At 33.8% G+C, this 16935-nt stretch overlaps 3 protein-coding genes across 17 annotated transcripts in view; all 3 read left to right on the forward strand.

The window, feature by feature from the left end:
* LOC107622248 (putative disease resistance protein RGA1) overlaps nucleotides 1–6083 on the forward strand; it is a 10629-nt gene extending 4546 nt beyond the window's left edge. Inside the window, exons 7-11 of one of the 2 annotated variants that reach the window (XM_021115005.1) lie at nucleotides 1232–1279; nucleotides 1651–1809; nucleotides 1891–1963; nucleotides 2053–5292; nucleotides 5940–6083. In XM_021115005.1, coding sequence (XP_020970664.1) covers nucleotides 4162–5292; nucleotides 5940–5951 — 1143 coding nt within the window. In that variant the 5' untranslated portion in view covers nucleotides 1232–1279; nucleotides 1651–1809; nucleotides 1891–1963; nucleotides 2053–4161 and the 3' untranslated portion in view covers nucleotides 5952–6083. Of the gene's footprint in view, nucleotides 1–1231; nucleotides 1280–1650; nucleotides 1810–1890; nucleotides 1964–2052; nucleotides 5293–5611; nucleotides 5860–5939 lie in introns of those variants that run through there. The other variant, XM_016324126.2, reaches the window with a different exon arrangement.
* LOC107622152 (putative disease resistance protein At3g14460) overlaps nucleotides 1–8886 on the forward strand; it is a 23419-nt gene extending 14533 nt beyond the window's left edge. The window contains exon 6 of the mRNA XM_021114911.1: nucleotides 8141–8886. Within this exon, the coding sequence (XP_020970570.1) occupies nucleotides 8141–8199 (59 nt within the window). The 3' untranslated portion in view covers nucleotides 8200–8886. The remainder of the gene's footprint in view (nucleotides 1–8140) is intronic.
* Nucleotides 11774–16935, forward strand: part of LOC107622263 (putative disease resistance protein At3g14460) — a 21082-nt gene continuing 15920 nt past the window's right edge. For all 14 annotated transcript variants that reach the window (XM_021114959.1, XM_021114918.1, XM_021114926.1 and 11 more), the window contains exons 1-5: nucleotides 11774–11955; nucleotides 12473–13149; nucleotides 13747–14526; nucleotides 14644–14777; nucleotides 15132–16055. In XM_021114959.1, the coding sequence (XP_020970618.1) occupies nucleotides 15899–16055 (157 nt within the window). In that variant the 5' untranslated portion in view covers nucleotides 11774–11955; nucleotides 12473–13149; nucleotides 13747–14526; nucleotides 14644–14777; nucleotides 15132–15898. The remainder of the gene's footprint in view (nucleotides 11956–12472; nucleotides 13150–13746; nucleotides 14527–14643; nucleotides 14778–15131; nucleotides 16056–16935) is intronic.

The following is a 16935-nucleotide window of genomic DNA, read 5'->3' on the forward strand; positions in this document are numbered from 1 at the left end:
CTTTGATGTTATATTTTTATTGTATTTTTTTATTCATATGACAACTATTGTTAATATAAATTCTTATTTTTATTAATTTTTATGATATTTTTATTATTTTTTGTTTATATAAATTGTATTATATTTATGTTGTGTATAAAATTTTTTATTTTTTTATTTTGTTTTATTCATATGAATTTTATTTACTTCTTGTTGTAATTTTTTTGTTTATATGATATATGTTGTTGGTTGTAATTATTATATACTATATTTGTATGAAATTTTTTTCGTTTTTTTCGTTTTTATTGTACTTCATACAATCATACTGTACTTTATTTTCGTTTTTATTATATACTAATTATAAGTAACAAAAGAGTCATGAATAATAAAAATTTATAGTTCAAAATGATACTAAATTAAATAGTACTAATGGTACTAAAAAATTATAAAACATTTTTTTTGTTTGACATTATAAAATGTATAGTACTCTCTTTAGTGTTTTATGTATTAAAATATATTTTGTCAACTTTTATATGTTACTTTAATTTAGTAAGTAAATATTAATTTTATTACAAAAAGAATTAATAAGATTTATTCAAATATCTAAAGTAAAATGATAGGATAATATAAAAAATTATTTAAATTGAGGTCTTTTTAGTAATTTTTCATCTAAAAGTGATTTTGAGTAGTATAATCCAAACAACATCTATTTTACTATAATCCATTTTGATATAAAGATTGTGAAACATAAATCACTTTGACACAAACTTTGCTTTTCATTAAAATCAAATTTACAAAATCAATTTTATGCAAACTCCCGTTTGTAAACTGTAATTCAAACACACTAGATAGTTTAGTCAAATATGTTCAGCCGAACATGTTAAATCATCTTAGGATTCATAATATCATAGATATCTTCATGAAAATACCCAATTTTCTAAATGACAAGTGCATCTTTTATATATATGTGTTTATCTAATCTAAGAAATTAGGACTAAACAAACAAGTTCTTCCACTTGTTCACAACTATGTTAGCTGAGGCACTCTTTGAATATAAATATAAAAATTATTATGTGTATACCAAAATTAGTTAAAATATAATTGTGTATAAATAAATATATTGTTTTACTTGTATTTTGTGTTATAATATGTATTTTATATTAGTAGCTAATTTTAGTATATACCTAGAATGGTTGAATAAATGTATTAATGGCAATATTGGGTTCGCTCAAACTTGTCAATTTGTTTACAGCTTTGCGTTATCGAAGCTGGCAAATATGGAACATTCTGGCACTATAAGGTATTTCTTTTTTTTTTTTCTATTAAAGTATAATATGTACAAAGCTGAGAAGGTGACAATATATATTGTAATGGTAATGTTAGGAAGACAAAAAAAATAGTCAAAACTTGTCTTATTTAGCATTCAATAATTTTTGCAACAATTAATAAATAATTATTAAAAAATATTAAATAAGACAAATTCTGTCTATTTTTGGCTAATTTATTCTGGTTACCAAACATTTCTGATATTATAAAGCACAGTTAATAATTTAATAATTGTCTACTATGAATTTACATACTACATACATACTCAAACGATGTGGCATAGTTTAAAATGCAGTTTGCTCTTATGTTATATTTGATGGAAACTAATTGTGATAATAACTACAGCCATTTCATAAAGATTTTGTTGGAGAAAGAACCTGATCTGCCTGATCCTGATCCTAATCCTGCTGTTAATGCATTAATGGATCACTTTATGAGATTTCTCACTGAAACTAGAAAATTTTCTGTGTTATGGCACCGAACACTTCTTGCATTCGTGCACAGGTCACTGATTCACTCTTTTCTGTTCCAAGTTGTAATTATCATTCATTAGTGATGCACTTATTTTATATTTCTTTCTTTCAGATACAAAAATCAACTACAGGACCAAGATAAAGTTCGTTTAATGGTTCTATTGCAAAAGCATGAACCATCGAGTGTAGGGTCTCTGATGAACTTGTTTTCTTGACTTCCATTTTTTTTTTGTCATAACTCATAATTAACTGATATTAATTTCTCGTATGGCAGTTTACGTGATATCATTAGTGAGCTAAACGATAACTAGCTGCTTCAGACCTTCAATGAATCTTTTGAACCTGGCATACCATAATATGAAGCTAAGATATCTGTACCCAAGTTTTTTTTTTTTTTATTTTTAGATATTGATAGAGTTAAGTTTTAACTTTGACAAAAATAATATACTTTTTTTTTCCTTCTGTTAATGTATTAGTGGTGATTTTGCACATTTTTCCAATAGGAACTTGTTTTTAATTTTATTGAGCTGAATCTTTAGCTGGAGATTCTTCACTCACAAGATTCTTCACTCACAGTTGCAAGATATAAATGTGACAAATAAACAGAAAGAATTAGAAATTAAATTAAGGAATATTAATTTAAAGTTATAATCTCAACAATTGCATGCATGGTTTGATCATTCAAGATACCGAATTTGAAAAATGTGATCCTTATTTTCCATCTTCTTCTCTTAAATCTTCAATGGTTTTAGATTTTCAATAACTTTTGATGGAGACTCAATTTCTTTCTTCTTCCTCCTCCTTCTCTTCTAAAATAGTGGCAAGTCCGGCTTGTTTCGTGATTTGCATTTTCATTATCCGTTGTTGCAACAATCATTGTCCTCGTCATCATCAAGATACCAAGAATATAGATAAGAAAAGAAAAAGCTGAGATTCCTGTTATCATGGTAGGCATGCAAGGCAACAAAAGTATTATAAATATTACTTCTATAAAATAATTTTGTCCTCATCATTATCACTTCTACCTCTACTATTTCTATTGTGTAACCATATTTTATCACCATCATTATCTCTTCTACTGTCATTATCACCAATACAAATATCATCAACATTAATATTATCTTATTGTGCTATTTTTCCCCTTTAAAAGGTCTTAATACTGCAATGGTTTTTCTCTATTTAACCACCACCAGTGAAAGATTCTTTCAAAAATAAACTTATTAATAGTTTGTGGGAGTTTAAAATCTCCACAAATTACAAATAAAATCCCATAAAACTAATTTTCGCTACTATTTAACGAATTTTTTAATAGAGGAGTTGTATTGTCCTCAAAAGAAAAAGTTGAGGGTTAAAGTGTTCCTTTTTATTGGACAAGGGGTGTTTGTCTTGTCTTTTGTAAAAATGGATTAGAGCCGGATTGGATGTTTACTCAGAGTAAAAATATGAAAAGGTAAGGCTAAATATAAAATTTTCAAAGATGAATGAGAAGAAATAGTTGAATGAAATGCATCTTATAACTCAAACCTATTGAAGAGAAATAACATTAAGGTTGAATACATAGAGTAATTTAAAGAGAAATAAATATTTAGACAACATGTGACTAAAAAATGAATTCTATAGCATAATGTAAAGATAAAAAATTACAAGAGGATAAAAATATAATAATAAGAATCTTATAACATAATACAAAGATAGAAGATTATGCTATCTAAGAAAAAAAATTTCTAGTGACAAAATAGAGAAATATCAAATATCTAAAGATGGATTTAGAATTGTTAGTTTTTCTTCTAATATATTATAAATAGATAAATAGATACTAGTAGTAATAATAAAAAGATAAATAGATTTGAATAGGAAGCATAGGTGTCCAATAAAAAAAATAGAAAACTATATTATTAGTTTTGGCAACCGTTGAAACGTTCCTCAAGTTGCAATTTTATTGCATCTCTCTGATCATTAAAAACAAAAAAAAAATTGTCGGTTCAAAATAAACCCAGCATAAGACATCAATACGTAGAATTTATTTTTAAAAAGAATCCGGAAGACAGGTACCACGTGAAGATGTAAAACATTGTCTATTAGCACAATATTGTTTAACCTTATATTGTTACCATGATTCATGTGCAGCTACATGTTCCTATAGTTTTTATATGTTATTACCATTATTTTCGTACATGCATGTGCTGCAACATGATGTTGCTTGCTTATTTAGCCACTTTTATATAATTAATTAATTTTCACAAAGACTAGTGTCCGTGGACTCCAAAGAAGAATTATTACATCAAAGCCAGCTTGCAACTCAATAGAGTTCACTGCCTTGACACCATTGTTCTCTTACCTTTGTCTGAAAAGCCATTCACTTTGCTGTTGCTAAGATCATATCATGGCTGGTGCACTTGTTGGGGGAGCTTTGCTCTCTGGCTTCATTAACGTTGTCTTTGACAGGTTCATTACAACGGATGCAGTCAACTTGATCTTGGGCAAGAAGCTTGGTCCTGAATTAGTTGAAAGACTGAAGATTTCTCTGCTTGCTGCTGAAGCTCTTGTTGGTGATGCTGAGTTCAAGCAATTGGACAACCCTTCTGTGAGGGAGTGGCTTAACAGTCTGAGGGATGCCGTTTATGTGGCTGATGACTTGCTGGACGCTGTCCTCACCAAAGCCGCCACTCGAAAGGAGGTACGTTCTTTCTGGCCTATTAGCTTCCTCGACCGGGACAGGAAGATTGTAGATAAGATGGAAGGGGTGGTTAGAAGAATAGAATTTCTTGTAAAACAAAAAGATTTGCTTGGTCTTGAAAAGAGTTCCTATAGGGACTTTTTGTCATGGAGAATTCCATCCACATCTCTGGTGGAAGGTAATATCCTTGGCAGGGAAAAGGACCAACAGGAAATCATCAAGATATTAAATGATAACAGAGAACATCAGTTGTCTGTGATTCCCATTGTGGGCATAGGTGGGGTTGGCAAAACAACTTTAGCACAATGGCTGTACAATAATGAAAAGTTGATGGAGGGGTTTCAAGTCAAAAAATGGGTTTGTGTCTCTGAAGACTTTAATGTCATTCAGGTTACAAAGAATATTATAGGTCAAACTGCTGGTAATACAGAGGATTTCAATTCACTTCAACTTGAACTGAAGGAAAAATTGTTTGAAAAGAAGTTCTTTATTGTGTTAGATGATGTTTGGAGTGATGATGGTGATGTCTGGAAGAAATTTAGAACCCCCTTTCAATATGGGATAAAGGGAAGTACAATTCTTGTAACAACTCGTGTCAAAGAGGTTGCCTCTGTAGTCCAAACTTGTCCCCCTTACATTCTCAGTGAGTTGTCTGAGGATTGTTGTTGGTCAGTGTTTGCAAACAATGTTTGTTTTCCAGAATCAAATGGGCATCCAAAACTAGAAGAAATCGGTAGAAAGATAGTCAAGAAGTGTAAGGGGTTGCCATTAGCTGCAGAGACACTTGGAAGCTTGTTGCGAACAAAACATGATGTTAAGGAATGGGAAGCTGTATTAGTAAGTGATATTTGGGAATTTTCTGTGAAAAACAGTAAAATTATTCCAGCATTATTAATCAGTTACTTTCATCTTCCCGCACATTTAAAACGTTGTTTTGTTTATTGTTCATTGTATCCCAAAGATCATTGTTTTCATAAAACTGAACTAATTTTGCTATGGATGGCCGAAGATCTTTTAAGGCCACCAAATAGAGGAGAGATTTTATTAGAAGTTGGTAGAAAATGTTTTGATGAACTAGCTTCTAGGTTATTTTTCAAAAGACATGATCGCTATGCTTCTGAGTGGTTTGTGATGCATGACCTTTTACATGATTTAGCATTGTTCCTTGCTGGAGACTTCTATGGTAGATTTGAAGAGCTTGGTGATGCAGTGAATGTGTATACTCGAACTCGTCATTTGTCTTGTAAAAGTCCGAATCATCTAGTCTCAAAAAATTTTAGTTCCATCAGTAAAGTTGAATCTTTGAGGACATTTTTGTCAACTAATGTCGTTTCAAAGTCAGATAACATTGATGATGTAACATGTACTCCAATATTGAAGCTCAAATATTTGAGAGTTTTGTCACTTCTATCGTTCAAAGCACTTGATGTATTGCCTCGTCAAATAGGTAAATTAACCTATTTGCGTTACTTGGATCTTTCTAGGACATGTATTAGGACACTGCCTGAATCATTGTGTGACTTGTACAATCTACAAACATTGAAGCTGGTAGGTTGTTCTAGTTTGACTATGTTACCCAATGGCATGCATAAACTTGTGAATTTGCAACATCTCAATATTCTGGGTACTCCTTTGAAAGAAATGCCAAGAGGAATGAGCAAATTGCAACACCTGCACACATTAAGCTACTTTATCGTGGGCAAGCATAAAGATAATGGAATCCAGGAATTAGAGCTATTAAATCTTTATGAATTCTGTCATATTAAAAAATTGGAGAATGTCGTTGATGTGAAAGAAGCAAGGAGTGCAAGGATAATAGATAAGAAGCACATTGACAACTTACGGTTGGAATGGTCTTCAGGTGATTATATGGTTTCAAGCACACAAACTGAAAGAGATATACTTGACAGCTTGCAACCGCACCATGGCTTGGAAGTGTTGCAAATCAAGGGATACAAGGGTACAATATTTCCAAATTGGATGGGGCATTGTTCTTACCAAAACATGGCTCATGTATCTCTGGAGTCTTGTAAGAATTGTTGCATGTTGCCTTCACTTGGACAGCTGCCATCTCTTAAGTCCCTCCGCATTCAAGGTTTTCATCAGCTGAGGAGTATTGGCATGGAGTTTTACAAGAATGAAGGCGATCATCGTTCTTCGCTTCTTGCACCGTTTCCCTCATTGGAGATTTTGGAGTTCAATAACATGCCATGTTGGGAGGCGTGGCACTTACCTGACTCGGAAACTTTTCCTCAACTCAGGAAGCTTCAGATAAGAGATTGTCCGGTGTTAACGGTAGATATCCTTGATCGGGTATTCTTGAGAATCATTTCTTCTTTGTGGGATGTTTCAAAAGTTCGCAGACTAAATATACATACGGATTATGAAGGAGAGTCTGAGATGTCACTTAGGGAGGCTATGGTATCAATCAAGGGATGTGAATCTATGCTGAAGTTTGTACTTCAGGCAATGAGTGTCAACCATCTAAGTTGCCTCAAAGATATCTATATCTCAGGTTGGTCGCTTGATGTACTCTTCCGGGACAGTTGTGTACTCAAATCTTTGCAAACTCTGAAAATATGGGGATGTAGCAAGCTGGAATTCCCTCAGCAACAGCAGAAATACAGTTTAGTAGAGCTATACATAGATGGAAGCTGTGATTCACTGACCTCATTGTCATTGGATGACTTCCCCAATCTTAAGACTCTCACTATGATCGAGTGCAAGAATCTGAAATCAGTTTCACTGTCAGAGCCATCACATGCTGCTCTTCAACGTCTCACCATCTTTAAATGCCGCAAATTTGTGTCATTCACAGGAAAAGGACTGGCTGCACCCAACTTGACTCGTCTTGAGGTCAGCTTCTGCACCAAGTTGGAGGCATTGCCACTTGATATGAATACTCTTCTCCCAAGTTTACAGTCTCTCGAGATAGAGGGCTGCCGGGAAATTTGTAGGTTGCCAGAGGTTGGTTTGCCGCCTAACCTGAAACAGCTTGTTATTGAGAAACAATGGAGGAGTCTATCGTCGATGGGAAACTTGGACACCCTCACTCATCTTATCATTGATGGTTTTGGCAGTGAGAATGTGAAGTCATTCCCTGAGGCCGGTTCGCTGCCTCACCTTCCCTCTCTTACCACTTTGAAGATCAGTCGGTTTGGTGATTTGGAGACATTAGAGTGCAACCAGCTTCTCAGCCTCACCTCCCTCCAACAATTACACATTGAAGGGTGTAATAAGCTGAAGAATATGGCAGGAGAAAAGCTTCCTTCCTCTCTCTTGCTACTTCAAATTGACTACTGTCATTTGCTGGGAGAACACTGCAAGAACAAGCATCAACAAATTTGGCCCAAAATTTCCCACATCCCTTCCATTCAAGTTGGTACCAGAGAAGTGTTTCTAGAGAGAACTGGTAGGTCATTCTCTAATTTCATGTTTCTCATGCAACTACAATTAAATCCATACATGCATAAATTTCGTTTTCCTTAAAAAAAAAGTGTTGTATTATCTTCTTTCATTTATGATTCCCCTGTTTGTAGTTATACTTAAGAAATATCCTTTGTTAATCTGAGAAGAACTCATTGCTATTTACGATACTTAAAATTCATATTTTTTTCATAAAAATTTCTTTAAATGTATTAAACAAATGGATGAATCAAATTTACTGTTTTGACCGTCTTTGCAGATCCCTTGTCGCTCAGAGGTAAAAGGATGCAGATGGCTGGGATTTCACCATATGTGTAGGAATTAATAATCCTGAGTTTGTTCGAGGCAGTAAACTGGAGTTGTATGTTAGGAATCAGAGGAGGTGGTTTCTATTTTTAGCTGCAGGTTGGTATGATTACTCCATTATACTTTAGAATTTATTTTGCTGTTTTATTTGGAAAAAAGGAAAAAGTTACGAAAACTTGATTTGAGAAGGAATTAGTTATATGCACTTCATGACAAAATGGCCTTTGCCACTGTTTGATGTTTATGTTGAACTAAGTTGTATATAGCAACTTAAATTTGGTTCTTTAACTGTTTTTGAAATCTGTATAATGTACTTTTTGTTACAATACCATTGAGCATGGACCTTTAACAATTTTATATATTTATAACATTTGTATATTTATATTCAAATTTGTTAGTTTTCAACATTGGGTCTGATGTTTGCTTTTCTGCTTTGCATGGCCACATATTCTGAGATACAAGAGCCTTGCCACCTTGGACAGTAGATTTTGCCACTATAATTAACAGCAAAGTGATATAATTTGGTTAATAATGACAAAGATAAAACAAGATTATTGTTTATGGAATTAGGTTTTTCTTTATTTGTTTATGTCAGCTTTAATTTTCACTGCAATATTGTTATTTCTTTGTCAAGTTTCGTCAAACTGATTTTGTCTCTTTGAAGATGAGATGATACAAAGGAAGATTGGTTGTGCTGTACTTCCAATTATTAAATTTTTCATATTCTTTTGTATTTATCAAACAGGTTCTTTACAACAGTCTACTAACCTAACTATAGGGATTTACTTGAGTGGACACAAGCAGTTGGGCAAATAGAAGAAAACTTGAGAGGAGGTGCTATTTTCACCTCAGCAGATTTTTTCATCAGCAACTTGTTTTCATCAAGTGATCGGATGGTAAAATCTAGTGATATTGAACTGAAATTGTAACTGGAGATTCTTCACTCAAAAGTTCTTCAATTTGGAGGTGTGGTTTGCAGTCTGAGCTCTGTGGTAAAACTGCCAGAATGTTTCATTAATTTAATCTTTTGGGTGACCATTTTCTTCTGTAGAATATGTGGTCAGTGCTTGTAAGTTCTGAGACTTGTTTATTTTGTTCCTGAAGCTTTTTACCTTCTCTTGAGTTTCTAACTCCCACATTGAGATAATAATGAAGCTTGTATATGCCACTTTCTTTGGAAAATTTCCTTGGTTTTATCTCACAATACAGAGTTTTGTTATCTGTATTTCTCTGAGAAGAAGATAATATTTACATCCAGCAATCCAATAAAGAATTATCATGAGCGCCTAATGCAGTAATTACCTATAGTTCTATACATGATTAAATCTGGTCGTGCAACATTTGAAAGCTTCCTCAACTTTCAATTCGTATCAGCTATCAGAAATAAAAATACAAAAATCATTAGCCCTAAAGCATCACATATTTAAAAGTGGGGTTAATAGTCAAATTAGTTCATGAAAGATAAGATATTCTTCAAATTCATCGCTGAAATATTTTTTCAATCAAATTGGTCCTTCAAAGATTGCGAATTAATTATATTTGTCCTTTAAGTTTTAAAGACACTTTTTTGTCACATATATTAAACCAGACGCACTCTGTCATTTTGACCAACCTGCTCAATCTCTCCATTATCCATGTACCCAAGATACTTAAAACTCTTAACTTTTCGTAAGATGTTTTCTCCAATCTTCACCTCTATATTAGGGTTTTTCCTTCATAGGCCGAACTTACATTCTATATATTCCGTCCTGCTAGGGCTTATGCGCAAAAAATATGTACCAACTTCTTATTTAGGTCTTTCCTTGATTCTCCCATAAGGACGATATCATCAGCAAAAAATATGTACCATGACACAAGCTCTTTGATATTCTTTGTGAGTACTTCCAAGACTAATATGAAAATGTATGGACTTGAGGATGATTCCTAATGTAATCCTATACCAATAGGAAATTTTTCTGTCATACCACTTTGAGTCTTCACACTAGTTGTAACCCCATCATACATGTCTTTAATTGCTCGAATATATGCTATCCTTACTCTCTTCTTTTCTATAAAACCTTTCATAAGACCTATCTTGATACCCTATCGTACGCCTATGTTACACTTGCGTTACATAGCCGGTTCTAAGCTTGGATAAAGAAGAAGAGTTGTGTTAAGTTTTTGACGGCCAACATAAAAACTTAGTCGAATATTGATGGCATGCAAGGCAACAAAACACAAATTAAATTAGGCACCTTATTGTGAATGGAAGAGGCCGTGCCCTATTCATTTCATAGAAGAAAATAATTTCATACAATGAAACTTGGAATTTAGCAACCCTTTTGTATAGTTGTCTTTATGTAAAATTAATAGGCAAAAATTACTAAATAATTTACTATATTTGACTAAATTATCATAGATTAATTTTTACTACAAAGAGGGAAGGGAAAAAACAATCATCATTTAAGATTTGAAAACAACTAAAAAAAATTGTATTGATTTTTAAACAACACATGCATGTATAAAGTTTGTACAAAATGAGTAGTATGATTTTATTTTAAGTTTATTTTTGGTGACATCTTTTTTTTTTTTTTAAGTGGAGAATGAATTTACCATTTTTAAATATGATAAAAATTTTTAGGGTTAACAACCAAAAATGTCCCCGAATTATTCAAACGCTGACAAAAATACACTCGAATTTTACTATCGAAATAAATACCTTTAAATAATTTAAAAACATAACAAAAATACCCAATAGTAAATATATATTTTCAAAAAATTCCTTAGAAATTGAATTTTGATGCAACTTTTTGCAAGAATAATTATAAAATTGAGATATTATTATTCTTAAAATTTGGTGATTTTTCGTTAGGTATATTATTTTTTTATAATTTTTTTATTAATAACCAATAATACTTTTAAAAAATCACAAAAAATATATACTTAACAAAAAATCATCAAATTTTAAGAATAATAATATCTCATTTTCTAATCATGTTTGCAAAAAATAGCATCAAAATTCAATTTCTAATGTATTTTTTGAGAAATACATATTTAATGTTAGTTTTTTTGTAAGATTATCTAATATTAAATATGTATTTCTCAAAAAATATTTTAGAGATTGAATTTTGATACAATTTTTTGCAAGAATGATTAGAAAAATAAGATATTATTATCCTTAAAATTTGGTGATTTTTTGTTAAGTATATAATTTTTTTGTAATTTTTTGTTAACAACCAATAATACTTTTAAAAACTCACAAAAAAAAATATATTCAGCAAAAAATTACCAAATTTTAAGAATAATAATATCTCATTTTTCTAATCATTCTTGAAAAAATTGCATCAAAATTCAATCTCTAAAGCATTTTTTAAAAATACATATTTACTGTTGGATATTTTTGTTGTATTTTTAAATTATTTAAAAGCATTTTTGTCGCTAGTAAAATTCGGATGCATTTTTGTCCGCGTTTGAATAATTTGGGCGCGTTTTTGGTAGTTAACCCAAATTTTTTTTATTAAAAATGAGATTAGAGTTTAAATATCGTTGGAAATTCAGAAACTTCAATATCTTATTTTTTTAATAAATAATTTATACTTATATGATTTTAGAATTTCGAAATTTTAGACTCACCACGGTTCAGCTGTCACCGCGCCGCGAGCTCGAACCAAGGTTCACGCTCTTGTGCGCGCCGTCACCTCCCTGCCACAGCTCGTTGCCGTCGTCCTTCGAAGTTTCTGCCGCCGGTCACCAGCTCACCAGCTCCCTGCCACCACAGCTCGTCAGCAGGTATCTTTTTTTTGTTTTTTTCGGTAAATAACCTTGATTTGAATTCTAAATCCCATTATTGCTATTATTGTTGTGGTAGAATTGTTGTTTTGTTAAAGGTATGGTATTTGTGTTGATGTTGTGTTGTGTTGTGTTGTGTTGCTTAGATTTGATAGCGTAAGGGTGGGGGTGTTAGAGATGATGTCTTTGTTGCATTTGATCCTCTGATTTGGCTGTTGCTGTGTTCTTGCCAATTGCCATTGGTTGCTGTGTTGTTTTTTACAATTTGTTAATTTGTTAACTTGTTAATCACTTAGTTGCTGTTGTGTTAGATGTTATTAATTCTTTTGCTATGTTGCTATTGACTTATTGCTCGTTGCTGCTCTCTGCTTGTTCTTGCTGGAGATTTTTTTGCAGTTGGTTATTAGAATTAGCTTCAACTTCAAGTATAACTTTTTTTTCCATGTATGGACAATAGTAATAATCCATGACTTCATAGTCTGAACTCTTCACCCACTTTGGTGCCTGCGCTTCACAGTCACAGCTGGTGTTCACTTCACTTCTCCTGATGCTATGGCTGATATTGATCCCCACACGTTGACCTGCCACGCCTGTGGCAACGTCGGCCTTGTTGATGGCGATGACGGCTTTTTCTATTGCAACCGCTGTGGTTCCCCTCTGAGGATGTGGTCGATACTGCCGTCGATGACAATGATCTCTTCAACAGCGGCGGTGCTTCCACCGGCATATACCTCACCAGTCAGCAGCTCCACCAGCTCTCCACAGTCGCAATCAAAGCAGAACCAATCTCCCAGTATGACTCACAGTCGGTCCTTCTCTGCAACCTCAGCTTGGAGGACGATGACGACCAAACCCCTCCTCGGAACAATGCCAGCAAGGTGAAGAGAGAGGAGGAGAATTATGCTCTGCTTTTCGGCGATATTCACTCTGTTCCAGAGGATTTTGCTGATGTGGCTGGCACTAATGTTCTGAGCTTTGAGGATTAGCAGAATGAAGTTAGGATGAGGTATGTGTTTGGGTTGCAGATTATGGTTCAGCTTCAGTGCGAGGCGTTGTTTAAGGAGTTCAAGGTTACTCCTTTGATTTGCGGGTTGATGCCGCCCATTTGGTTGCGGTTTGTGTTCGGAACTGGTGTCTTCAATGATGATTGGGCTGATAAAGTTATCCATGACTCAGAAATGCAGCACGAAGAAGGTCCTAACACTATCAACCTTAGCTTCTATTTTGCATGTTTACCCCTTTTTTGTTGAATTGCATCAAATTTTTTATTTCTGCACATTCAATTTTGAATTCCACAATTGGATAAAATGAATTAGTCACAAATTTAAGAAGTTTAAGGTAGCAGTACTTGTGCACCATAGGTGGTTGGCTGTTTGCCATTTTAATGTCTCCTGATTTTGCATATATGTTCATGAAGTTACAAACTCCACAGGGTCTTTTGCTGTGTGGTCTAGTTCTGAATGTCTAATCCATTTCTATATACAGGCTCAAGATTGAACATGATTTGTATTTTCTGTGTTGATTTTTCGTTATCGTTATCTTAACAATAGGACAGAAGGATTGGCTTGATGATGTTATACACTTAGTGTTTAGGATAGCTTCTCATTTCCAGTGCACAGAAGATACTTTTCCTTCTCTTTATTTTCCAGGTGTCATCTGTGTCTTGTAATTCACCAAATTTTTATTTCTATTTCTCCCTTGGTTTCAGAAGTTCTTTCTCTTTATTTTCCAGGTGTCATTTGTGTCTTGTAATTCACCAAATTTTTATTTCTATTTCTCCCTTGGTTTCAGAAGAACCTGAAGATCAGTAATACAGAGAGGAACCCCATAATTTATATGGCCAGCATGCCGTGATATGGTTCAGGACCTTAAAGAAAAGAATTCCACCATCCTGTACTCTTGCTGTTTCTTTTCTGGCATGTCATGTTGCAAGGGAATAAAACCTGTTCTGCCATCTGACTTAATCAAGGGGACACTGGAAGCGAAGATTCCATATATTTCTGCATTTGTTGAAATTGAAAGGTGTCTTGGACGCCCATCAAGTGCATGTCCTATTAGTTCAGGTGTGATGTTCAAGCCTCAACGAGTTCTTACGGTACTGAAGCTAGAAACATTTGCTGCATCAATTGCGCAGTTCATAGGCTTGAGTTACCTCCTGTGAATTTCTTTGGAATAGTACATCGCTATCTTCAGTGATTATCTCTTCCTTCTGAAAAGATTCTTCCTCATGTATGCCGCATATATGAATGGGCCGTGCCTCCAGATTTGTGGTAATCCTTATCAGAAAAACATTTTAAGCCACCTATTCATGTTTGTGTGATGTCAGTTCTGATTGTAGCAATAAGAATGTTGTATAACATAAACCGTTCAGGAGAATGGGAGAAAAGTTTGTCCAACAAAGGCAATACCAAAGACAATGGTGAGAAGGGTACTGTTTTTTCCCCATGTGATAGACCTAGTTCTGGTGAAGAAGGTTCCGAGACAAATTGAAACAACAGGAACATGAATTAGACACTTCAGGATTTCTCCAACACCTTCAAACAATATATAGTGATCTTGCCGATACCCAAGGTGCTTTTTATTTACTTACATCATTCCTTTTTTTTGATCCAATGTTGCATGAGCTTATATTCTAGTTGGCAACAGTTCAAAGAAAAAGAGTAGCTAACACCCAATATTTATTGACAGAGTATTCAAAAGACCTGGCATCATATCTCAAACACTGTAGGGATGTTGTCTTTGCTGGATCAGAGGCATCATATGGGAATTACGAGGAAGAAAAGATGATAGAATACTTGTGGAACTCTTAAAAGAATGAAAAGGTAATTCAAGGCTTGGTTGAGTTATATACTGTTGGCACACAAGATTTAGAATTAGAATATGATGTAACCACCTTCATTTCCTCTCTTCTTTCCCGGGGTGCATCAAGAGGGAAGTTGCCCGGTTGCCCCTGTGGTCATGATCTTCTGTCTTTCGGACACTAGCAGTGTCCGGAGACTTTGACTTTTATTCTCACTTATTTTTCATCAAATGCAAGTATATTTGTCAACTCTTGTCTATCTGCCATCTAATGTGAAGTCTTTTGAATTGTTTGTCCATGCTTGCTAGGATGCTAGCTACATTGTGAATAGTTCATTCTAAAATCAATTCTTACTCAATGATATTTTGTATATCAGGATACTAAGCCTTCAGAACATGGAGAGGAATCTAACAAGATCGAGGGATGATGCATTGCTTTGTAGGACATTTGGGAGGGAGGACAAGAAAACAACATTCCAATCAGCCATCTCGTTACAACACCACCCCTGGAAATCATTTGCCTCAAAATGTGGATAATGATGATGGCGACAATGACAAGGATGATGACTCCTCAGAGAGTTTTAGAGGCAGTGATGACTCAGATTCCAATGCGCATAGTTCAAAAAAACCTCATGTCAAGGTAGCCATTGCACGGATGAAGTTAGACATGGAGGAAAACAGGTTCTACTATATACCACCTATTGTCAATAAGAAAAGACGACACGATTATCTTCAGTACGTGAGAAAGATGGATGAAGGTGTCTTGGACTATGTTGCTCATGCTGATTACTATGCATGTTGGCGTGTTGAAGCTCAAAAGAAGACTTGCTTGGTTAGATGAACAGATTGACGAATGCTTGCAGTTGAAACCAGAGAGAATTTCTTGCAAGTTCTGCAGTGATGTGGCCCCTGAAAATGAATCTGATGATGTACATGGGCTATTAGATTTGAATATTTGAGAATTAATATAGAAGGACTGGTGCACCCAACTTGACTCATCTCGATGTTAGAAGGTGCTCAAAGTTGAAGGCATTGCCAAATACTCTTCTCCCAGACTTGTAGGTTACCAGAGGCTTGTCTGCTGCCGCCTAACTTGAAACATATTAATATCTGGAAATTTCTGATCACTTGTTGAGATCATATCATGGCTGCTGCACTTGTTGGTGGAGCTTTTCTTTCTGGCTTCATTAACGTCGCCTTTGACAGGTTCCTAACAACTGATGCTGTCAACTTGGTCTTGGGCAAGAAACTTGGCCCTGACTTGGTTCAAAGGCTGAAGACTGCTCTGCTGGGTGCTGAAGGTCTTGTTGCTGACAGTTTCGTGATTTGCATTTTCATTATCCGTTGTTGCAACAACTCATTGTCCTCGTCGTCATCAAGATACCAAGAACACAGATGAGAAAAAAAAGAAAACTGGGATTGCTGTTTTCATGGTAGGCATGCAAGGCAACAAAAATATTATAAATATCACTTCTATAAAATAATTTTGTCCTTATCATTATCATTTCTACTTCTACTATTTCTATTGTGTAACCATACTTTATCACCATGGTTATCTCCTCTATTGTCATCATCACCTCAACATTAATGTTATCTTATTTCGTTTCTTGTTCAATACTATTTTTTTCCTTTAAAAGGTTTTAGTACTACAATTACTTTTTTTTTTTCAGAGATAGTCTTTCTCTACTTAACTACCGCCCGTGAAAGATTTTTTTAAAAATAAACTTATTAATAGTTTGTGAGAGTTTAAAACCTTCACAAATTACAAATAAAACCCAAAATGTTCATCACCAGGGAGACTTGGAAGAAGAACCAAGTAAGAGAACATAAGATGAGAAGACAAACACCACATCTAACTCAAAATCAAGTTAATAAGTATCTCATCTTATAAACTCTTCACTCTTTCTTATCTTTTTCAACGTGGGACTAATTTTATGTACTCCTTACACTTGCAACATTAATACATAAGACTAAAAAAAGAATTCTATGACATAATATAAAGATAGAAAGTTACAAGAGAATAAAATGTAATAAAAATCTTATAACATAATACAAGACAGAAGGATATGCCATCTAAAAAATATTTTTATATGACAAAATAGAAAAATATCAAATATCTAAAGATGGTTTTAAAATTGTTATTTTTTCTTCTAATATATTATATAGATAAATAGGTAATAG

The sequence above is a fragment of the Arachis ipaensis genome, chromosome B02 (genome assembly GCF_000816755.2).
Source record: "Arachis ipaensis cultivar K30076 chromosome B02, Araip1.1, whole genome shotgun sequence".
Taxonomy (NCBI): Eukaryota; Viridiplantae; Streptophyta; class Magnoliopsida; order Fabales; family Fabaceae; genus Arachis; species Arachis ipaensis.